The 24,544-nt window shown below is 43.6% G+C and overlaps 1 protein-coding gene across 5 annotated transcripts; it reads left to right on the forward strand.

Annotated features, from left to right (window-relative positions):
- Positions 1-462: 462 nt before the first annotated feature.
- zgc:64106 (uncharacterized protein LOC393348 homolog) lies at positions 463-20,212 on the forward strand. 5 transcript variants are annotated; one of them, XR_004762395.1, is made up of 9 exons: positions 463-600; positions 1,355-1,540; positions 7,182-7,351; positions 8,389-8,628; positions 11,743-11,832; positions 12,304-12,492; positions 14,002-14,111; positions 19,538-19,834; positions 19,865-20,212. XR_004762395.1 is itself a non-coding variant. In XM_035392215.1 (9 exons), the coding sequence occupies exons 4-9, from the start codon at positions 7,189-7,191 to the stop codon at positions 19,715-19,717; spliced, it is 972 nt and encodes a 323-aa protein (XP_035248106.1). In that variant the 5' UTR covers positions 463-600; positions 1,355-1,540; positions 2,112-2,209; positions 7,182-7,188; the 3' UTR covers positions 19,718-20,212. The 5 variants fall into 5 exon arrangements, 4 of the variants coding, with proteins under 4 accessions (XP_035248106.1, XP_035248104.1, XP_035248107.1 ...); XM_035392215.1 differs by adding an exon at positions 2,112-2,209 and having other exon boundaries at positions 19,538-20,212; XM_035392216.1 differs by adding an exon at positions 2,112-2,209 and having other exon boundaries at positions 472-600; positions 1,487-1,540; positions 19,538-20,212.
- Positions 20,213-24,544: the final 4,332 nt, after the last annotated feature.

Here is a 24,544-nt window from a genome sequence, read left to right on the forward strand (position 1 = left end):
TCATTCATTTTAAATTTAAATTAACAAGCAAATACATATTAAGATTCCCTTGCCGTAATAAAAATATTCAATCCAATATTCTACTCTTGTTATACCATGTAGAGCTGTGAGGGTTTATTGGTCTGCCAAACTTTCAAACGCTGTCATTGGTCAGAACAAGTCTGCAGTTAAACTTCTGTCTGTCTGCCCCAGAATGCAAAAAACTGAGAGAAGGAGGCAAGCCGTGGTCTTTTTCTGTTTACGAGCAGCTACTGTAACTGCTTCAACCAGTTAACCGCTATCAGGGGCGGCTTCTGTGAACTGTACGTTTTTTTTTCTTCTTTTTTTTCTTTTCTACGGTCTGTGGTGGCAGCAGGCGAGAGATACCGTTTCCGTGGTTACCTGCACTGGCTCCGCCTTCCCCGCCACTCAAACGCAGACGCCCTGTGCTGTCCTTTCAGGCCCCGCCTCCTTCTCCTTGCCTCCAGACGTGCGTCTTCGGGGAAAAAGACCGCGATAAGGACCAAACGAAAACCGACCCAGGAGGGAAAAAGATCCGGCTGAAAGAATCTTAAGAAATAATTAAAGTCAAAGAGGCTCTGGTTGGAAGCCTTCAGGAGGGTACGGTCAAAAGGAACGCAGCATACTTAGCCCTTCCTGCAAACTGTCGCTTCTGTCTGGTCCTGTTTCAGGGAGCTGTCAGGCTGTAGGCTCGTTGCAACACTTAGCAGGGAAGAGATTTGTGTGTTCTGCATGCGTTTAATATTTAAATTTGGATCGCTTTACTCTTAACCCCGCTTCATTTGTGGCTGCAAGCTCGTCTTTTTGCGAAATTAGACTACTATACTACCGCAGTGTAGAATAATTGTGTAAGGAGCTGGTCTTAAGGCCACAGGTTCGATTCCCAGGTAGGACACTGCCGTTGGTCCCAGGTAGGACACTGCCGGGCAAGGTACTTAACCTGAATTGCTTCAGTATGTATCCAGCTGTATAAATGAATGCAACGGCAATGCTGTGTAAAAAGTTGTTTAAGTCTGCTAAATGCCTGTAATGTAATGTAATGTAATGTAAGAAGAAGACAGCTCGGACCAACTGCCAGATGAGGTCAACAGGAAAGATGAGGGTGTGGACAGTGCAGTGAATTCTGCTAAAGATCACCAGTGTGACAGATGCACAAATGGTGATACATAGCAATGAGCAATGCTCTCTAAGCCACAGGGTTTGACACATAAAGGGCCCTTTTTCCAAACTGCACACCCACGCAATTTCAAAAAAGAAAAAAAAGAGAAACCACAAAGCAAAAGAGGGAGGACGAATGTAACAAATTAAATGTCCTAAGAGTTTTTTGTTTTTTTTTACTGTACCCCCCACTCAGGCCCCATGGGGAGTGATAAGAAGCAGAGGCGGGAGGAAGTGAGAAATACAGAGAGTAGCAACCAAGTAGCAGTTAAATAGATTACCGCCCCTTCTTGGGGAACCAACGTTTGACAGAGCGAATTTTTTGCAGATCGACTCCAGCCTGCTATCTGAATACTGACATTTTGCGTCAGTGAGCCCACAGGTAAGAAACAAGGTTTTTTATTTATTTATTTTTTAAGCCTGTATTTATTCTAGCTTTGAAAAGATAACATTCATAGCAAAATGCTTAATCAGAGATACTTTCTGAAATAAGATTAATAGCATCAAGCTTGGCTGAGGATTTACTCTCAGCTGAAAACATGCACAGTGACATGCTTAGCTAAAGATTAGCTTACTGAGTGAATGGCACATATTACTTGGCAGAGCGGCAGGGTAGTGAAATTGGTAGGGAACTGGTTTTGTAACCAAAAGGTCACAAGTTCGATTCCTGGGTAGTGCACTACCGTTGAGCTTGAGTATATATTCAGCTGTATAAATGGATGCAATTTTTTTTTTAAATGCAATGTCAAATGTTCTGTATGTTGCTCTGGATAAGAAAGTCTGCTAAATGCCTATAATGTAATGTTGCCCATAGAGGTTACCAACCAACCTAAGATGCAACTTAAATAGATTGTGTGATTATTGTACTCAAAATGTACGCATTCAAGAGGTCTGGTTAAATTCTGACTTTACATATTCACCTATTTCAAAGTAACTCATCAAAGGCATCACAGATCGCGCCCATTAACCTTGAAGCAAAGCCCTAATCTCTACACTAGGGTGGACCCACAGCAGCAGCAGCATCTACTCCCCTACACAGAGAGCAGGAGAGGTGTGTTAAATTGGGCCTGACGCAGTTAGAGTTGGTTAGGAACGGTTTGTGTAGTGTTTATTAAGGAGAAGTATCTTCGGTGTAAAGCACTATTTAGCTGTTGAATCCCGTTTGAGCCTGTGGCTCATTAATCCTTTTAAAAAAACGACAACAATTTCAATCCCCAGAATATCCCTCTCAAATGCACGCATCACATATGAAGTGCAAGGCAATATATCTAAAATATTTTACATCACGGAAAGCTAAGAATTCAAAATCTTTGGAAATGATCACCAATCTGTGTTGTTTTCCAGCTGGTATACCAGCAAATCGATACCAACATGCAAAAATAAATTCAATAGCATTATTTGCAAACTTGTACTACGAGAATTGTGCAGCCAGGTTTTGCATTATAGAACATAAAAATAAAATTTGCTTGTTCACCTCACCCCCCAAAATTAAAATGAGATCTGTTAGGTGTTTGATAGCATGCATGGACATTTCTGACATAAGCCTATCTTAAGAGGGCAAATAATCCCTTAAAATACGAAAAGCGCAATTTAGAAAGAAAAGAAAAAAAAACTCGTTAATATCACAGGATTGCATTTGTGGTTGGATCAGACACGAGCACTCCCAGGCGTCCCCCAGCATCGAGCTTCAAAACCACTGAGCTAAACTGTATTGGCTTGTGAGAACAATCGCTTCTTGCTGGAAGTGGCGCTTTTATACCAGCAGAGGGCAGTGTTACATACCGGCCAAATGACCCACCATTGAACTCCTCAGACAGCGGAGTGACGGAGGACATTGACGGCAGTATGTGATTCTCAAATGAGACGTTAAACTGATGTTCTTATTCACCGTGCCGTTAAATACCCGATAGTAAGTAAAGGAGTAAGGTATGGTATTTTAGCCGTATCACCATAACTTGTGTTTATTTACTTTTGGAAATAGTAAATATTTACTATTTAAAAAAAATTGAGAATTAAAGATTGATCCAGCCCTTGGTTCACCTCAGAGCTATCAAATTTATTTCACTTTAGAAATAAAGCATGGGACCTGGCTAGACATTCAGGTGACCCTGGTCATTGGCTTGCTTTTAGACAATTAAGGAACAAATGCACATCATCAGTGAGGAGAGGCAAGGCAGATAATTCTAATAATTAATTTACCAGCTCCTATACAAATCTTACAACATTCTGGAAAATTGTAAATTCTACCAAGCAATATAATGCCACATCACTACCTGTCCATGTCAATTCTGACACTACTGAACCACTTAATACTCAGCCAAAATGTACAGCTTTTAATAAGCATTTTGCAGATGCCGGTCAGCTCTTTCATAATGTATGCAAAACAAACACGCAGGGGCCCTCTTCCTTATCTGCCTGCAGTGAGACCGGGGCGGGGGAATGACTGACGCATGAGGGAGTCACATGGTGTTAAATCCCCTTTCCTACCGTGTGTTTTTTTTGTGTACCAGTGTGTGTGTGTGTGTGTGTAACGGGCACACAGGCTGTAATGTTCATTTTTATGCAGATAATACAGTTCTCTGTTGCTTTTCTCTATCACACTCTATCCCCTTGGCAGTTAAGAATCTGCAGCTTACTTTTGTTTTTGTTTTTTGCGAAGGGCACTCATACATCTTTAATTTGTTTTAAATAGTGATATTACCAGGTGCATACCATTTACCAGGTCAAAAAATATTTTGAAAATGCCAATCTTCAGATATGCACTCCTATTGAAGCTGTCTCCCATTATAAATACTTGGAAATCTGGATTGATGATAAATTTACCTTTTAAGTTGCACATAACCAATCTAGTTTAAAAAACTGCGGGTCAAGCTTGGCTTCTCAAAAAAGGAACAGAACTTGCTTCCCAGTAATTACCAGAAAGAAGTTAATTGAATCCATTTTTCTTTCTGTCCTTGATTATGGGGGTGTAATTTATAGACATGTAGCTCGTGCTACTCTGCGGCATCTAAATGCTGTATATCATAACGCACTTAGATTCATTACTGGGGATCATTCTGGTACTCATCACTTTGTTCTATATAAGAAGGAGAGCACATATAATACCTATTTTAAAGTCATTGCATTGGTTGCCTATCAGTTTTACAATTGATTTTAAGATTTTCTTACTACTTTTTAAACACTGAATGGCCTGGCACCAGCCTATCTCTCAGACATGCTTTTTGGATATGTACCTGGCAGGCGCCTCAGATCCTCTGCAGCTGGCCTCCTAGTCGTTCCAAGGAATTCAGCAAAAACGCACGGGGAAACAGCTTTTAGCCACTGCGGCCCTAGCCTCTGGAACAGTCTGCCTAAGGATCTGAGGGACTCCTCCTCTGTAGACCTTAAGACATATCTTTTTAGCCTGGCTTTTGCTTAAGGTGCCTCGTCATTTGTTGTTTTATTCATCTATGGTTATTTTATTCTTTTATTTGTTGTTTTGTTTTTTTTGTGCCTTTGCTCACCTCTGTTTGTTTACTTTTGTTTTTATAGCATTGTCTTTCAGTCATGTGCGGCACATTGGGCTACAGCCACTGTATGAAATGTGCTATATAAATAAAGATTGATTGATTGATTGATAGATTGATTGATTGATTGATTGATTGACGGTTGGGTGGCCCTCTCTATCTGTAAGAAATTATCACCATTTGAATCTCTGTATAAAGGCATCCTTCACAAATGACCCTTTTACCTCACTTCACTTTTAGTAATGAAATGTGTGCCCTATAATACACATTCCCAAGATTGTTTTTGAAGTTCCTCACATCTGCTGGAAACCTGGGTAAAAGTGCTTTTAAACTCTATTCCCCTCAAACCTCGAATGTATTACATAAGGAACTGAAAGGAATATATATTAAAAATATAATTCACTCAAATTATTTGTATAGCGTTGTTTACAGAGACACTGTCACACAGGCACTTTACAGTGGAAATAAAAGATTGGTCAACAGTTCTGAACCGCCCCAACCCCCCACCCCCTTCAAAAAACCAGCCCAAATAAGGTTTTTTTTTTTTTTTCTTTTTTTTTTTCAAATTCCATACACTCAACCACCCGAGCCGGGAGGCCAAATACAGAAGGAAAAAAAAATTTCAGCGACGTAAGAAGAAAACGGAAGGTCTCACGAACTTGATGAGAAGTGACGTTTATTCAGAGGAACGGAAGTTCTCAGAAAGTTCAGTTTGAGCCTCGTTCTCAGGACTGAATGTTTTTACCTTTATTCATACATTGTTTTCTGGGGAAACAGAAATGCATATTCATAATAATGTGACTTGATCGGTACCTGGCCTCCGTAAATCAACCAGTCTGCTCATCAAGAAGGGGTCTGATGTTCCAGACCAGTTCCTTAGCCAGTTCCTCAAGTTCTTGCTTGGAATAGTTTCTGGCCACCCACTCCCGGTTGCTATTCTATAACAATAGAATGCAAATCAGTGGCGACGAGTTGCCAATAACCTGCATTGTCCTTATCATCGAAAGTTGACCGAAACTACCTGGGCGGTTGATGTAGGCTACTAGTGTTTGAGACTTGAGTGGATAGTCTTAGAGCGCTCAGAAAATGAAAATATCGCAAGTGTATGAGATGAACTGCATGTGGTGCAACCGCATTTGCTGTACTGTTTTTGAATCTCCATTCGAAATTAATGGAATTGTGCGTCCAAAAGCAGGAATTCCTCATAAGGCACGAATAATTCACATTTCTGTTATTTATATGCAAGCACAAAAAGCCTGCATTTATTTATGACTTTAAAAATGTCTGTATATAGTTGGACAAAGTCTGTTAAAAATGTAATTCACTCAAATTATTTGTATAGCGTTGTTTACAGAGACACTGTCACACATGCACTTTACAGTGGAAATAAAAGATTGGTCAACAGTTCTGAACCGCCCCAACCCCCCACCCCCTTCAAAAAACCAGCCCAAATAATGTTTTTTTTTTTTTTTTTACTCCCCAGTAAAAAAAGGGAATAAAATCCTGTAGGCGCTTTAAAAAAAGAATCGTATAAACCATGTCCATGCATCCATATCAATTTACCTGGCTTGGAGAGCCCACAGTGCGCGCGCACCGTTTCTGAGGCGCTTGACGTGGAGATGAGCGTAACTGTTGAATCCAAGTAAATTCATCTGCAGCGCCGTGCACAAGAGAAGTGTACACAAAGAACTACACCCAAACTGGAGACACTTTGTTCAAGCTTATAGCTTTATGTCTGAAAATGTAATGTTCAGTGTCCCGCTTTATAGCTGTTACAGGCTCATTTATGTTACGTGGCTTTAAAATGTTACTGGCAGAAGAAAAACTGAAAAACAACCAGAAATAAAATACTGAGTACGAATTATATTTAATAGGATACATGGGCTACCATAACTGATGTTGAAAATGAAAAGCACGTGGTTCACGTTATAATACATTTTAAAATGAATTAGTTTGTGGTAGTGGAAGACAGTCTTAAACGTGTAAGCCTCATATAAACGCATTTAACTGCTTTTGTACAATACACAAAGGCCCTTAGCTTCACTGAAACTTAAACTGGACCAACTTGAATCCCAATATATATATATATATATATGAGTTATTTATGAGTATATGCCCGGCAGCACATACAACCTGGCACACTTTATGTGTGTTTATCACAGGTCGCTTTAAGCAATAAGTGCATACCGGAGGTCATTGGAACAACTACAAACAGCTACTCCAAACACGCGACTTTAGATTTTAATATGCAGTTGATACGGGCAAAACAAATACGCATTCTGGATAGGCAATTCAGAGACCGAGCTGAAGCTGAACTATAGTGATATCTGTCTGACTTTAAGACCCTGGCGTTTCACATCGACAACAGCCTTGGATTTTGATAAAGGGATGGGGTGGGACAGTGTATTTAAACTTAAATACAGCCATGTCCTTACCTCTCCAAGGATTGCGCAGTTGACATTTAGAACGGTCAGCTGTGGCATTCTTTAGTGGTCTTGACATTGTGGTTTGGAACAGCTTCCAGATGGAGTGGCTATGGACCGATATATTGTCGCATCCACTGTGGGCTTTTTCCACGCTGGTCTTGGGGCTCGTCGTGCGCGCACAGCGGAGGGGACCGTGGGACCCGCGCGCGTGTCCCGTGGAGCTCAAAGGGAAGACCGCAATCGTCACTGGAGCGAATACAGGTGATGGAAATTTAAGTACTCATACTCCAAAAAAAATGCTTTTCATCTGAGCCGCTTTGAACCGACGAGGAAAGCTTTGGCGCGCGACTGACGAAATGAAGAACACTGGCACAGCTGGGTTATTTTTTTGTGTGTGGTTCTGACTCTAGCTATAGGCTATAACACGGCTTGGCCCCTCGAACTACCATGTTGAGAACTTTAATATAATTAAACCTTGAAGTGCCTTTGCATTGTGAAATAATGAACGAGCTAAAACTATTGCATAATTAAATACGCCATGGAGTTAGGTAGGAAATTGACGTTGAGCTGGCTAATGCAATTTTGTGCGACAAAGTTGACTTAGAACCCGTCAAGAACGCTGTTGTAGTACTGTTAATAATTTGATTTGTTTCACTAAATTCCCATTTTATAATTTATCCCGTTTTATAACGCTGTCTACCTACCGGGGTTATGCGTTCACTTGCGGGGTCCCTCAAGGAAGAAACGCGGCTAATATTTGCTCTGTGACAGGATTCCGGTGTGAGGACTTTGACCGCCCTTAATACATTTAATTGGTTCAATGTTATAAAATACAACGGGGACTCGTTTCTACGAGATCTGCTGGGCGATCTCGATCTGTTTCTATATCGATGACGCTTTCGAGGTCTTGGCGTTCAGCTACTGCTGAGTTCGAGTTAATTTTCCTAATGTTTAATAACAATGGACTGTGCTTTTTAACGAGCGTCTGTATTGCTCGAAACATTGTTTCAGTGTCTAACAGATATAGTGAGATCTTAAATTTACAACAGAAAGTGTAACTTCATTTTAAGGTCGGCTAGACAACCTCTTAACAAGAGACATTTCTCCTTTCGGTGTATGTATTGATTAATGATATCAGTTTGTACTGCTCAGGATTACCGAATAAAATGTATAAAGAATATAACTCTCTATTCTCTCTAACTCTCTCTCCCTCCCTCTCTCTCTATCTCTCTTTCTCTCTCCCCCCTCTTGCTCTCTCTCTCTCTTCCTCTCTTTCCCCCTCTCTCTCTCTCTCTCAGGGATCGGAAAGTTCGTAGCTCTGGACTTTGCGCGGCGCGGTGCTCGCGTGATCCTCGCGTGCCGGAGCGAGGCGAGGGGTTCGGCGGCTGTACGGGAGATCCGTCGGCGTAGCGGAAACCAGGACGTGCACGTGCGCCTGGTGGACACCTCCTCCCTGGCCTCTGTCAGGGCCTTCGCCGAGGGCATCCTGCGCGAGGAGAAGCAGCTGCACATCCTGGTCAACAACGCCGGGGCCTCAGGTGGAGATAGGTTCCAAACACATTACATTGCATTACATTTATTTGGCAGACGATTTTATCCAAAGCGACCTACAATAAGTGCGTACCAAAGGTCACTGCAACAGCTACAAAACACGTGTCATATGAACACTCCCTGTTAAGGCTATGTTCACAGGACCTTTTTAAAAACTCATTTCTTTAGCTGTTAATTGGTGCTCATGTCCATAAAAAAAAGGCGTACTCAAGTGCAATACACTGTTTGGAACCATGGGAATTATGGATTATATTATATTTTCTGCATGTCCCGTGGATGCTGTACCCCTTTTTTTGAAAACCTATACATACAACTAACTGTCAACCGACCACAACAATGTTTAAATACTCAAAATACTTTAAGCCCCTTTTTGACACTAGTGATATTCTTGAAGGTTTCTGATTCGCGTCCAATCCAAAACACACCGTTGCTAATCAAAAGCGCGAGTAGCTACAGTCAGCACTGTTTGCGCTTCGCTCACGACTGCAATGCCTGTCACGCCCAGTGCCTCCTCACACTAAAACAGCCAGCGGGCTTATTTCTTAAGACTCTTTTGTTTTGCATTGATTTATTCCAAAATAAATGCAAATTTTCACCAACAGTAAAACAAGAGACTCCTGACACGTGATGGCACGTTTTGGTCAGCAAGATCCCCGAGTATTTCTCCGGGTTTTCAGAGGGGCTACAGCATATTTTTTAAAAATGCAGGAATTTGTTGTGGTGTGTGCATATAAGTGTGTGTAGGTGTTTGTTGTGGTGTGTGTATATAAGTGCTTGTAGGTGTTGTGGTGTGTATAAGTGTGTGTAGGTGTTTGTTGTGGTGTGTGTATATAAGTGTGTGTAGGTGTTTGTTGTGGTGTGTGTATATAAGTGTGTGTAGGTGTTTGTTGTGGTGTGTGTATATAAGTGTGTGTAGGTGTTTGTTGTGGTGTGTGTATATAAGTGTGTGTAGGTGTTTGTTGTGGTGTGTGTATATAAGTGCTTGTAGGTGTTGTGGTGTGTATAAGTGTGTGTAGGTGTTTGTTGTGGTGTGTGTATATAAGTGTGTGTAGGTGTTTGTTGTGGTGTGTGTATATAAGTGTGTGTAGGTGTTTGTTGTGGTGTGTGTATATAAGTGTGTGTAGGTGTTTGTTGTGGTGTGTGTATATAAGTGTGTGTAGGTGTTTGTTGTGGTGTGTGTATATAAGTGCTTGTAGGTGTTGTGGTGTGTATAAGTGTGTGTAGGTGTTTGTTGTGGTGTGTGTATATAAGTGTGTGTAGGTGTTTGTTGTGGTGTGTGTATATAAGTGTGTGTAGGTGTTTGTTGTGGTGTGTGTATATAAGTGTGTGTAGGTGTTTGTTGTGGTGTGCGTATAAGTGTGTGTAGGTGTTTGTTGTGGTGTGTATATAAGTGTGTGTAGGTGTTTGTTGTGGTGTGTGTATATAAGTGTGTGTAGGTGTTTGTTGTGGTGTGTGTATATAAGTGCTTGTAGGTGTTGTGGTGTGTATAAGTGTGTGTAGGTGTTTGTTGTGGTGTGTGTATATAAGTGTGTGTAGGTGTTTGTTGTGGTGTGTGTATATAAGTGTGTGTAGGTGTTTGTTGTGGTGTGTGTATATAAGTGTGTGTAGGTGTTTGTTGTGGTGTGTGTATATAAGTGTGTGTAGGTGTTTGTTGTGGTGTGTGTATATAAGTGCTTGTAGGTGTTGTGGTGTGTATAAGTGTGTGTAGGTGTTTGTTGTGGTGTGTGTATATAAGTGTGTGTAGGTGTTTGTTGTGGTGTGTGTATATAAGTGTGTGTAGGTGTTTGTTGTGGTGTGTGTATATAAGTGTGTGTAGGTGTTTGTTGTGGTGTGTGTATATAAGTGTGTGTAGGTGTTTGTTGTGGTGTGCGTATAAGTGTGTGTAGGTGTTTGTTGTGGTGTGCGTGTAAGTGTGTGTAGGTGTTTGTTGTGGTGTGCGTATAAGTGTGTGTAGGTGTTTGTTGTGGTGTGTGTATATAAGTGTGTGTAGGTGTTTGTTGTGGTGTGTGTATATAAGTGTGTGTAGGTGTTTGTTGTGGTGTGTATATAAGTGTGTGTAGGTGTTTGTTGTGTGTGTATATAAGTGTGTGTAGGTGTGTATATAAGTGTGTGTAGGTGTGTGTATCAGTGTGTGTAGGTGTGTATATAAGTGCGTGTAGGTGCGTGTAGGTGTGTATATAAGTGTGTGTAGGTGTGTATATCAGTGCGTGTAGGTGTGTGTAGTTGTGTGTATAAGTGTGTATAAGTGTGTGTAGGTGTGTATAGTAGTGTGTATAAGTGGTTGTAGGTGTGTATATCAGTGCGTGTACGTGTGTATATCAGTGTGTGTAGGTGTGTATATCAGTGCGTGTAGGTGTGTGTATAAGTGTGTGTAGGTGTGTATATGAGTGTGTGTAGTTGTGTGTATAAGTGTGTGTAGGTGTGTATATGAGTGTGTGTAGGTGTGTGTATAAGTGTGTGTAGGTGTGTATATGAGTGTGTGTAGGTGTGTGTATAAGTGTGTGTAGGTGTGTATATGAGTGTGTGTAGGTGTGTGTATAAGTGTGTGTAGGTGTGTATATGAGTGTGTGTAGGTGTGTGTATAAGTGTGTGTAGGTGTGTATATGAGTGTGTGTAGGTGTGTGTATAAGTGTGTGTAGGTGTGTATATCAGTGCGTGTAGGTGTGTGTAGTTGTGTGTATAAGTGTGTGTAGGTGTGTATATAAGTGTGTGTAGTAGTGTGGTTAAGTGTGTGTAGGTGTGTATAGTAGTGTGTATAAGTGGTTGTAGGTGTGTATATCAGTGCGTGTAGGTGCGTGTACATGTGTATATCAGTGTGTGTAGGTGTGTATATCAGTGCGTGTAGGTGTGTGTAGTTGTGTGTATAAGTGTGTGTAGGTGTGTATATAAGTGTGTGTAGGTGTGTATATCAGTGCGTGTAGGTGTGTGTAGTTGTGTGTATAAGTGTGTGTAGGTGTGTATATCAGTGCGTGTAGGTGTGTGTAGTTGTGTGTATAAGTGTGTGTAGGTGTGTATATAAGTGGGTGCAGGTGCATGTTGTGCTGAGTGTATACTGTAAGTGTATCTCTGTGCAGTGACGTCTGACTTGTGTTCTCCTGCAGGCCTGCGTAGAGCCATCACTCCCGATGGCCTGGAGGTTTCCTTCGCCACCAATCACCTGGGGCCCTTCCTGCTCACCAGCCTGCTATTGGGTAAGCCAGCTGTCCCCTCTGTTTGCTATTGGCTGAGCCAGCTGACCCCTCTGTTTGCTATTGGCTGAGCCAGTGGTCCCCACTCTTTGTTACTGGCTCAGTTACAGCACTTGCAAAGTCAGTATCATTTTCTTTGAGTGTGAGTAATTGTTTTTGTTTCTTTGTCTATTCTCTCTAACTCTCCCTCCCTCCCTCTCTCTCTCCCTCTCTCTCACCCCTCTCCCCCCCTCTCTCACCCTCTCTTCCCCCCTCTCTCTCTCTCTCCCTCTCTCTCTTTCTCTCTCTCCCTCTCTTCCCCCTCTCTCTCTCTCACCCTCTCTTCCCCCCTCTCTCTCCCTCTCTCTCTCTCTCTCTCCCTCTCTTCCCCCTCTCTCTCTCTCTCTCACCCTCTCTTCCCCCTTCTCCCTCTCTCTCTCTCTCTCTCTCTCTCTCTCTCTCCCTCTCTTCCCCCTCTCTCTCTCTCTCTCTCAGACCTGATGAAAAGCTCCGCCCCGGCGCGCATCGTGAACGTGTCCTCGGTCAACCACTGGAAGGGCGTGATCGACTTCTCACATTTCCACGGCGACAACCTGACCTACACGATGGACAGCATTTATAACCACACCAAGCTCCACAACATCCTCTGCACCAACGAGCTGGCCCGCCGGCTGCAAGGCACAGGTACCACCAGCAGGGGGCAGCGCGTGGCGAGGGGACTGGGCCGGTGGGCAAAGCAGAGCAGGGTCACTGGTCTTCAGCTGGCATGCATGAGCTTATGAAGAAATTTAGTGTAAATGTGAGATCAAAGTTGCAGTCCACGGATGGACCCCGTGGTCTGGAATCTGTTAAGGCTCTGTTCTAGTGTGTGGGTGGGCCCCATGGTCTGGTATCTGTTAAGGCTCTGTTCTAGCACATGGATGGGCCCCACGGTCTGGTATCTGTTAAGGCTCTGTTCTAGCACATGGATGGGCCCCACGGTCTGGTATCTGTTAAGGCACAAAATGATGCATTATAGGCTGTAGCGCCCCCAAGATATGGGGGTTTTTTTTAGTTGGCCGAGATAACAGCACACCAGCGACCCCTACTGGCCGATCAGGCCCTGCAAGTTCGCCCGTTGAGCTGCAAACACACAAAGTGTCTTCCCGTGATTCGTGTCTGAGCCCATCTGAACCACCGCGTGATAGGAAGTGGCGGTGTGACATCACACACCTGTCTGCGCTCTGCCAAATCGATGGCGGAGGCCACGACGAGCACTCCACCGGGGACTGTGATTGGGCACTGGGGGTTAAAAAAGGGGGAAAGCCCCCCCCCCCAAAAAAACATCAGATAATGTCCATGGACACAGACTCTGCTCAGCCCTGTGGTACAGGTTAATCTATCTCGCCTATACATTCACTCCCCTGTGTCATTCTCACCGCCGCAGCCACCACCACAGAGACCCGGGTTCAATCCCCGGCAGCGGTACTTCCGGCTTGGTCAGACGTTCCTACGGACACAGGGTGTGAGTCCTGATCGTTGCGTTAGCGCCTCCTACTGGTCGGTCGGGGCGCCTGTTCAGCAGGGAGGGGATCTGGGGGGGAGATCGCGTGAACCTCCGCGCGCGTTACGCTCTCCCAGTGAAACTCCTCGCTGTCAGGTGAAAAAGAAGCGGCTGGCGACTCCACATGTATCGGATGGGGAATGTGGTAGTCTACACCCTCCCCAGACCGACAGAGGATAACGCATCGACCAAGACTGTGTGATACACACGGGGAAATGGTATAACGGCTAAATTGGGGAGAAAATAGGAGAAAATGGGAAAAAAAAAAAAAAAGAACTGTGCAGTCAAGCTAGGGTGTCAGAAAGACCAGCAGCATTACTGAGGGGGCATTGCAGCTTAACAGTCAGGAAAGCAGGTGGCTTCTAACCTGGAGGTTGCAGGTTCAAATCGCAACTGAAAAGAACGCTGCCGTTGTGCCCTGGGGCAAGTTACGCAATCTTTATTTTTTTTCAGTCTACATATAAACTCGTAAATGGCTTATATAGGGTGGTAAAGTGGAACATGTGCAGGTTTGCTCTGGGCAAGGGGGTGTCTGCAGAGAAAATGAGCGGCAGCCTCTCTGGCGCTCCCAGCCGAGGGTCCTGCCGATCGGGCTGTGCCACAGGTCTGAGCTCACCTCCTGGCACGCTGTGCGTGTGCCTGCGTTACAGGTGTGACCGCCAATTCCCTGCACCCCGGTGTGGTGATGACTGAGGTGATGAGGAACTACAACTGGCTGATCAGGTTAATCTTCAACCTGGTGGGAATCTTCTTCTTCAAGGTAAAATGGCGTCGCTCGCTGGTTCCCTCAACACGGCTGGCACTCTGTGGCCCTCGTGAACTGGAGAAACCGAAACAGTTTAAACAGCTCTGGGATGTTGAGTTGCGAAACATGTTGTTAATCATAAACACACCGTAAAAGCTAAAGGAAAAACAAATACAAAACACATGAACATATTTACTTTAAATGACAGAAAACAACCTTTATGCACATGGCTGTACTAATTCCCAGAGTCTGTTTTAAGTATCCCTTTATTTTGCTACTGAGTTTAAGCCAACAAAAGTGCATATTAAATGTATAACTTCAAACGTTTTTTACCGAATTAAGATGTACTTCCATGAATGTGTATTCATACAATGTGCATCCATACATCACAATAGTACGAAGCCCGTCTGGTGACGTTTGTGAAAAAAAAATATTGCATGGCCACAAATTAATAATGCATGGGAACGAGGTAATTAAGTCGTGGCCACGAGATAATTAATATTATTATTATTATTAGTCATCTCCATGGGGAGACTGTTCATTGTTGCTTTAGCCGCTTGCATACACAAACATGGACAAGTGTGAATTCATTTCGTTTAATTTTTAATCTGGGAACGAATCACAACGACGTGCTTCAGTCGCTTGCGAGTGACGGGCTATAAGCCGGTTGCATATCCAGCGGGTCACCGAGGTAGGCGTGTGAACTGTACTGTATACCTGGAAAATGATTAGCCTGGCTCGGAGAGTGGCCAGCTCGCCTCTGGGAGTGTTAAGGAAGAGCTGACAGGTCCAGCTTCACATAGGCGTTAGGCTCCTCCGGGCCCTCAGTAGCCTTATTATCGGCATTTCATTGCGCCGTGGTGTGGCAAACACGCCTGCCACAGGCCACCAAAGTGGCTTTCCTAGGGGCCCTCCAGCACAGAGACACAGGGAGGAGATGTTCAAGCAGTCCAGATTTATTTACGAGGGTTGGCAAGATGTTACAGCCAAAGTGAGCAGATGTTAAAACATTGTCATGACAGAGAGGGTCCCTCGTGTGAGTGGGGATGGCAAATTTAACCTGTGCGCAGTGATTACCTCACTACGCACAGGTGCAGCCACTCCTGCTCCCGGGTCCAATTAGCCTGGCCAATTATCTAATTCTTAACCAATTATCCAATTGGCCAGGTCTAATTAGCTTGACCCAGGGCAGGTGTGGCTGCTTAAACCAGCCATCCCCACACCACACATGGCATAATACCAAAGGGACATAATGTGTGTCCCACGATGATATAGGATCGTAATTATAATAATAAAGGCATACGCACATCCAAAATTTAGCGCCTTGTAAAAGAGAAAAATAATGCAAAATTAGAAAATACTACCAGCACACTGCTATTATGCTCCCAAGTGATATATTTAACTTTAAATCCATGAGCAGTGACAACGTTTCGACCATTTTGGATTTCGTCAAGTAAAAAGACCAAAATGGTTGAAACGTGTTGTCGTACAGCATTCCACAAAAATGACCCTCTATTTTTTTATTCAAAAAAAAGTTGAACATTTCAAAAAGTTTTGAATATTTCAAAAATCTGAATACAAGCAACAGTGTCTGGAACTAGCCGGTCATTTTGGTGTATAAAGTTTGAATGTAGTGCAAAAACTGTAGGACTAGTTACAACTAGAAAAATTGGATGGGATAATAAAAAATATGAAAGATATCAAGAGTGGGCTTGCCGGAATTAAGCCCACTAACTACAATCAGTGACTTTATTCTCTGAGAAAGAAATCCTCAAAAACCTGAAAATGTCTGTTTGGTTTCAAGAAGGTGAAAATTAGGTTGATTAAATGCCTCTGTGAAAAAAGGTTAACTACTGAAATGACCTCCTAGAAGTATAATCCCATGGTTACAATAAACTGTTAATGCAATATCCATGTGGAAAAAAATGTGAATATCATATGATTTTCATTTCTAACTTTGGACTGCAGAGGAAGTGGCATATCAGGTTAAGCCAGTTGCCATTATGTGAATGAGGTTTGCAGTGATCATTCTTAAGGTCACAAAGGGTTCCTGAGTTATATTTTCCAGACACAAGTTCATCATCGTTTCACCAAAGCTGCTTTACCCCCGGGGCCTTATCAGTGATTCCTTATCAGTGAGCCCTGAACCCTGAACCCTGAACCCTGAACCCTGAAGAAGTCGTTGGCATTCGCTGATAGCGCCGCGTCTGTGCCATTCCTGTGCTTCAGGGTGGTGCATCGAGTCATGCGGGGGTGGGGGTGGGGGTGGGGGGGGGGGGGGTGAGTTGATTGTGAGTCAGGTTTGTCTGGTCTGTGAGTAACCGACCAGAACATTGTCTACCTACATGACCTACAATAACACAAACCAAACGTATGTTCACAACCCTTGCGAAAATGAGATATACCGATATGTACACATTTTGAAACGTGTTATTCAGACATTACAACATTGGGGGCAAATATAAAAATGATGAACCTGCCGTTTATGTTTGTCGCAGAGTGCGTTCTTTAATAAATCCACATTTACAACACAGGGCAGAGCGCGTTTTAGTAGCATTTCCTAAAAGCGAAAGAAACTCTAACTGCCACGCCCCTCTGTTCGCTATTGGCTGAGCCAGCAGTCCCCTCTGTTCGCTATTGGCTGAGCCAGCAGTCCCCTCTGTTTGCTATTGGCTGAGCCAGCGGTCCCCCATGTTGTGAACCACTCACATGCCCATAAAAGGTTCAGAGGAAAGAGCCACGCCCACTCAGGTTCTTTCAGAGCAGTGTTCTCTAAGTGAGTTTGAAATCCCCTCTTCAGAACATATTTTACATTCATTTGTACCCCTGTTTTCTGCCAATTTGCAATAGCTAGTTAGTATGTGCTTGTGTATGCGATCTCGCTCATCAGGGCAGACTCCTATAAGTCCAAGAGAGCACAGCAAAGCAGGTGTGTCTGATTCTGAGACATGGATGTCAAGCCACTGCTTCTGTCCATTCTACAGTCAACAGTCATCAATTAGTGAGTCGCACAGGGATGCTTCACTTGTAGCTTGTGCGGGCAAACTGTATTGACCAGAGGGGGCCAATTTAGTCTTTTTAGAACTGGAAGCAATCAGCACCCTGATGCATACAATGGCAAATGATGCAACTAATGTAAACAGTGGTACATGATCTCAGGGGAGTGTGACCTATTTTATGCATGCTCTTCAAGTGTGATACTTTTAGCTCGCGTGTACTAGACTGATTAGAGCAGGGCTATTAAACTACTACTTAAAATATAATAAATAAACTATTCCTTAAAATATACTTAACTATTATTATTCTGTCACTATTATGAGGTGTGCTGATGAAGACCTGATTATAGACACAAATTCTGATGAATTTAAATAATACGTTTTTCTTCTTAAGTTCCAAAGGGCTAATTAATTACATTTAACTGACATGTAATGGATATGTCAAATAATCATTTGACCCAGGTCTTAAGTACATGTATGTAGCACTCTCTTCCAGAATGAAGGTTTGAGAGAGGACATCTACTGTGTAGACCTGAGTTTACTGCAGATCGTGGCAGACTTTGGTCATGGTCGAGGATGCGCTTTCTGTTTTCCATTGGAGAAAAGAGGCTTGGCCTGAAGGTAGTTCAGAGTACAGGGAACTCCTAACAAAGCGAATGGACCAGGCACGGTGAGCAGAGGGACTCCTTAAAGAAGGATCTTGCTTACGTGACCGCATGATTCGTTAATTAAAAATGCCTTGCAGAAGCGAGCGAATGTGAGCGAGAAACAAGATCGTATACGCGTCATTTGCGTAGGCAAAGGCTACTGTCAGCAAATGAGCTCCTCTTGAGAGTATTGATCGAGGAGGAAAAAGTGAGGGTGTGCTGGACGGCGTTCTTTGTGGCTTGCTTTGCTTGTTCCTTTTTCTTTTCTGAGGGACAAAGGGGAAGAGGACAAACTTAAGAAAAAAAAAAGCACTAGTTGTGTTGCTTTCTGTATCATGGCTGTATTTATAGACTTAAGGGGTTTGTGACGTACGAGGCATAAGCCACAGGGAATATGTTCTGGCTCCTGCGCACATGCACACATCGTACGCATGCAGTCGCACACACGCACTCGCACACGCACACAGCATGTGGGAAATACGGTTTCACGCAACAGCTGCACTTCCGTCGCATCTGAGGCTCTCTGAGGTCTTAAAAAAAAAAAAAAACAAGTCGGACAGCTTTCAGCTGCTCTTTCTGTCTATCAGTTGGTGTAATCAGAGTGGGCCTGCGGGCATCAGCGCTATATTTAACCTGCCAGCACAAAAATATACACCTGCATATCTGTGGCCCATCAATGGTCTGGATAAACCTGATGAGCCTGATCAGCTTCCTTGTTGCAAAAAAATAACAGACGTGCTGAACTGATCTCATGGAATGCCTACCAAATAATTAAAGAATCTTTTATTTAGGAGTCATATGCACTGCCTTTAGGAGAACTCCATAACTAAAACATTTAAAGACTGGCCCTTACATTTCCTTACAGTGGCTGTAGCTCCTGACTTCTGCCTGCCGTTTGTAAGGCAAGTTTTTGGATCTAGTTGGAAGCTTGCTCAGTAGGTAGTCACAGTGCACAAGGCTGGAAACCTGGAGTACTTTTTCAAACTACACAACCACTTACAGCAGAAACTAACTTCTAACTGACCACTGGTCTCTGTGACCAGTTTCATTTGCTTTGTTTGAACCAGAAGGAATTGTGTTGCATTGCATTTGTACAGGTAGAGATGTGCTTGCTGTCTAGCAAAGTCAGGAACCACGGCATGCTGGAATTGATGATTTTTACTGATGGGCAGAGTGTATTCAATTTATACTTCACATTTTGCAAAAGCTATTATCAAGACTTATATTAACACAGCTTATATAGCTTATATTATTTAGTCACATATCCCATGTATGTAGCTGCATGTTTGTTGATGCAGATATGCTTGAATATGGTTCTCAAAGTTACAACAGTAATGCCCCACCTAGAAATTCAGCTGATAAACTCTGTCTTACTTGCTCAAGTTCCATAACCATAATACTGTACTATTGCTTAAACACGGGATCAAAAGATTCAGATCCACACAGTTATGGCTGCTATTGGCTAAGCCAGCAGTCCCCTCTGTTTGCTGTTGGGTGAACCAGTAGCCCCCTCTGTCTGCTATTGGCTGAGCCATTAGTCCCTTCTGTTTGCTATTGGCTGAGCATGAGTCCCCTCTGTTTGCTATTGGCTGAGCCAGCTGTCCCCTCTGTTTGCTATTGGCTGAGCCAGCTGTCCCCTCTGTTTGCTATTGGCTGAGCCGTTGGTCCCCTCTGTTTGCTATTGGCTGAGCCAGTAGTCCCTAATCGTATTTTTAGCTAGAGAAAGAGAAACTCATTCACTGACTTTGTGCCTCTTCTCTGCCCCCCATGCCCCCCCCACCCCCCCCCGCCACCGCAGTCGGCTGAGGAGGGGGCCGTCACCACCATTTACTGTGCCGTGTCGGAGGAGGTGGAGGGCATCAGCGGGAAGTACTTCGACAGCGACTGCTCTCTCGTTCTCCCCGCCCCGCTCGCCCGAGACTCCGCCCTCGCCACCAAGGACTTTGAGATCTGCGAGAGATTGACAGCCAAGCTGTGAGCCGACCTGCAGGGGGAGGAGGAAGAGGAGGAGCCAGGGCCAGGAAGCCGTTGTGGATACGAGACCTCTTCAGGGACGGGTGCTCAAAGTGAGAAAAGGGCACGCCTGCCTAGAAAAACAGTTTTAAAACACTCAATGTTACAATGCAGGATATATTTCACCAAAATGAGGGAATGAAAAGTTGTGACAGCAAAAATAACATAACAAATATTATTTTTTGTTTTATCAAATCAAAGGGGCAGATCGGGCACTTGGGGCAAAAGGGGCAGGGGCTCAAGGTGCTCACGCCCCCCCTTCCCCCCCCCCATCACGCACATGCCTGGTGCAAAGGTCACAACCTGTCTTAATCCTGTTCTATTTATTGTTTTATAAGTGATGATGATGATGCAAAGCCATTATGAGACTGAGAGGGAAAAGCTCCATTGTGACATCATTAATGTCCCAAGAACCGACCGGAAAGTGGTCAGAATAAAGATAATCCACTGCAAAGATGTCCTCAAGTTGTGGCAATTTCATTCCCAGAGGCGCATGGTTGGTTTTTGCTTCCAACAATTTTCCTGGTTCGGTCAGCTAATTAACTGTAACCACAAACACTGGCTGGCTCAATCAGCTAATTAACTGCACACAACAACACTGTCTGCCTTGTGTATACGACCACAGTAGACCGTTCGCTATTGGGACTTAAGAACAGTTGTCACTCATGAACTCAGAAATGACTGGGCTAATTAAATCATTATGTGTGTTACGAGCCACAAATCTACAGGTAAACCTACAGCAAACCTGCCTAGCTATAACCTAAACGCTAGAGCTGCAATTAGAGCTAGGCTTTGTGGCTTAAAATTTGTACCCTAACCTAGTGCATGTTGTGTGGTGAATATAAACCAAAAAAAACGGCAACAACATTTGGCACGTCTACCAAGGCAGTCCCCCCCCCCATCCTAACTGGCTGAAGGGAAGTTGACCATGTAGGGCTGGACCAGCACTACCTCCAGACCTCTTCCCCAGCGTCGTTGTTTCTTCCTCCTTCCTTCAGTTGAATGGTTTTGTTGGAGTAAAATTCAGGCAAATAAATTTAAAAAACAACAACAAATAAAAACATAAGAACAAAATGGCCACCAGGGCGAAGCAGCACACCAACGGAGAAGAGGGTTGGCATGTGTTCCCCAAAGAGTCCATCCAACAAACAGATGGTATCCAAACACCAAAAAATATAGACAACCAAGATGCCGTCAAGCACGCAAGCCCGTCTGTAGGTCTCCGATTCAGTGACGCTTACTTTTCGAACTGCGCAATACAAAACAAAAATGGAGCATTGCGTAGTTCTGGCAGGCCACGAGAGTCAAGCGCTCCGGCTGAATCAGCTGATGGCTCAGCTGAGTGATGTTCGCCTATCACAGTACATTCACTAACAGGGCGGTCTACTTAAACAGCCTCCCTCTACTCATTCGGCTGCTCCTCCTGCATGCAAGCTGCTGCACGTTGCTTTGTAAATCCCCTCCACCACCCCAGCTCCATCCCCATGCGTCAAGAATTTGCATTTCTCCATTCCTATGTGTTAAGAATTTGTATTGCTCCATCCCTATGTGTTAAGAAATTGCATTGCTCCACCCCTGTGTGTTAAGAACTTGCTTTGCTGCTGGATCTGTTCTGTGTGTACCCCTTTAGGGGGGTTTGGCTGCTGGCCTCCCGGCCTTATCCACGCGGGCTGCGTGGTTGGCAGGAGAGCTCCAGAACAGAGCCATACCGCCAAACATAACTGTATTGCCTTTATTGTCAATAAAGTTCTAAAGTTGATGACAGAACAAGCACAATTGCATCCTCAGCATCTGTTCCTCGCTTCCAAAGGAATCCTCCTCTGCTCAAAACCGTGATGGGCTGACGTGTCATTCAGTTTATTCCACGAGCAGAATAACATGGGGAAAATGCTAGATTTCTGTTGCTATAGTTCAACGGACACGTTTTTTTTTAATGCAGTGATAATATCCGATTATTATGATTTTTTTTTTTTACAAAAAGCGTTGATGTTCTATATCGGTCAAGAGTGAGACGACTGGGTCATTTTGTTTGTGGAGACACTGCCTCCTGGTGGCTGTACTGTGCATAGCCATTCGGGCGTGATTTAAAGACACGCCCAGTGGGTGGAGTGCTCCAGGGAGGGGTCACCTTACAGCCTCGATAGGCATCACCCAGCATTCAGGAGCAGAATTCAGTGGGTGGCAGTGTAGTGTAATGGGTAGTCATGGGAAAGCAAACCTAAAGGTCGCAGGTTCGATTCCCCAGGTAGGACACTGCCGTTGTAACCCTTGAGCAAGGTACTTAACCTGCACTGCTTCAGTGTATATCCAGCTGTGTAAATGGATGCAAATGCCATGTAAAAAGTTGTGCAAGACACTCTGGATAAAAGCATCTGGTGAATGCCTGTAATGTAATGTAAAGAATGTAATGGAATTCAGTCCTGCTGGAAAGAAGTGTTTGTAACAGAATATATAATTTGGAAGTAATTATTACCATATGCCGGTTGAAGAAAAGCATGCGTGCTCCTTTTCATTCTCAAAGAGAACACCACCACAGTGATTCATAACTGCGTCTGTTCTGACCAAAGGCCAGAGAAGTTGCATGTTTTGAATGTCTTTTTTTTTAATCACCCAAAACCCAAGACCACAAAACATGTTTTTATTTCTTTTTTTTCCCGAAAATGAAAGCCTAAAACTGGCTGGTTTATGACAAATAACACCTGTTAGCCTCCCAGCCTGTGGGGAACATGAACATGCTCTTTCTCTGAAATAACCCAGAACTCCCACACTGCGTGTTTTTTTATTATTCCAGTTGACTTACAGGAAATTCACCATGAGTCCCTTTCCAGAAACTCATTGGGAACTGCTTAGATAAACATTACATTACAGGCATTTGGCAGACACTCTCATCCAGAGCGACGTACAACAAAGTGTATTACCAGAAAGGTAGTCAGAGACAGAATCTGTGGCAGAATTCAGACAGATGCAACAAATTATTTCTTCTAGCGAAAACACAGAAATTTTAATGTGTAAGTATACACATCCACAATGTCTGTGGATAAATTTTTTTTTTTTTTTTTTTTTTTTTTTTTTTAAGTTGAAAGACAAAACCTGATATTTCCAAATCTCTCTTTTGTATAGCATGAGAGCCCAGTTAAAACCAGGGACGGGAAATTATCTTTATCTTTATCTTGGCTACGGAGGAATTCCATGCGTTGCGCAGTACATAGCCAGGTAAACCATTAACGTGTTGCTTACACACACTGAAAGCCTCCCGAGGTGGAGCGTGCTCTTGTGCGCCCCCGAGTGTGTTTGTGCATGTGCATACAAGCAAGTGTGCATGTCACCCGAGTTTGCTTTTAAAACATGCCCTCATGAACAGTACCATCTGATGTTCAAAACGTCGTCTAAACGTGCAATAATGCATTCCTCACCCCATAAACATAGGAAAGATATGTGAAATTATCATGTGACCTGTATATTTTGTGATTTTTTTTTACTAAAGAAACTGATGTGGTCAGAAAGATGAATTTTGACAGTTTTTACCCCAGAACAGAATGCAGGAGTGTCAGGGTTTTTGGGGAAATAGACCCAAGCAGAGTGGGTCTATTACACAAAGAATTTAATACAAACAAACTCAGGAATAAACAAAGGGGTCACAAGGGGTAAAACCACAAACTAAAAAACCAAAAAAACCACAGAACAGAACACAGGCTGGGCGGAACAAAGGCAGGTCAGAAATACGGGCAGGCGGAACACACACAAACAGGCGGAACACACACAAACAGGCGGAACACACACAAACAGGCGGAACACACACAAACAGGCGGGAACTCACACAAACAGGCGGGAACTCACAAGCAGAAACAGTCAGAAACACAAACACAAGCATGCAGATACACACAAGCGGAACACAAGCAGGAATGCAGGCAGAAACGCACATGAAACGCAAGCAGGACCAAAGCGGGCAGATACATACAGTCGGAAACAAACACAAGGAACCAGCACCCGAGTCAAGGGGGACAAAGAGACTTAAATAGACAAGACACAGGTGCACTCAATACATAATCAAACGAGAGGGAAGGGAAAACGAGAGGCAGGTGGGGACGATGATCAAGTAACGAGACAATAATGGAAAACAATAATACAATTTACACAGGAAACCAATGAGGGAATGAACAGAAATACAAAAACTGAGAAGTGCCGCCCACTGGTGGCCCAAAAAGGAAAAAATAGAAACAAAAAGACAGAACCATGACAGAGTGTCTCGTCTTGAGGGATATAGGCATACAGAGTCCTGACCAACAGACTTTGAATAAGTTCAGCACAATATTGCACATCACCTGAGTTGGACTGGCATTGAGCTTGGTTTTATTCAAAGCATAGGTGTCCCACACACACATGTCATTTTGGGGTCAGGCTTAAAACTTGACCAATGAGAAAGCAAGCCGTGTTCGAGAACATGCAAGTCAGTGGTGTCAAACTCGTTGCCATGGAGGGCCGTGTGTATGCAGGTTTTCATTCCAACCAATTAATGCTGCCTTAATTGAGTCCAATTACTCATTCAGCCATATGCGTTTAACTGCATTGAAGCACAGAATATAAGAAAATTTTTATTTAGACAATGCGGGTCACCATAGACGTCGGGTCACCATTGTGCACAAACCTGCATCCCTAATTCAGCAAATAATTTAACTAATTATATAATCAAGATCTGAGGCTGGAATGAAAACCTGCATACACACGGCCCTCCATGGCAACGAGTTTGACACCACTGATGCAAGTGAACGCTGCATGGGCAGAATCTGCTCAA

Source organism: Anguilla anguilla, chromosome 14, assembly GCF_013347855.1.
Source record: "Anguilla anguilla isolate fAngAng1 chromosome 14, fAngAng1.pri, whole genome shotgun sequence".
NCBI classification, from domain to species: domain Eukaryota; kingdom Metazoa; phylum Chordata; class Actinopteri; order Anguilliformes; family Anguillidae; genus Anguilla; species Anguilla anguilla.

Coding starts and splice junctions, on each gene's coding strand:
- zgc:64106 (XM_035392215.1), top strand. CDS start 7,189: ATGGAGTGGCTATGGACCGATATATTGTCGCATCCACTGTGGGCTTTT. Junction 11,833..12,303: donor GCTCACCAGCCTGCTATTGG/GTAAGCCAGCTG, acceptor TCTCTCTCTCAG/ACCTGATGAAAAGCTCCGCC. Junction 12,493..14,001: donor CCGCCGGCTGCAAGGCACAG/GTACCACCAGCA, acceptor CCTGCGTTACAG/GTGTGACCGCCAATTCCCTG.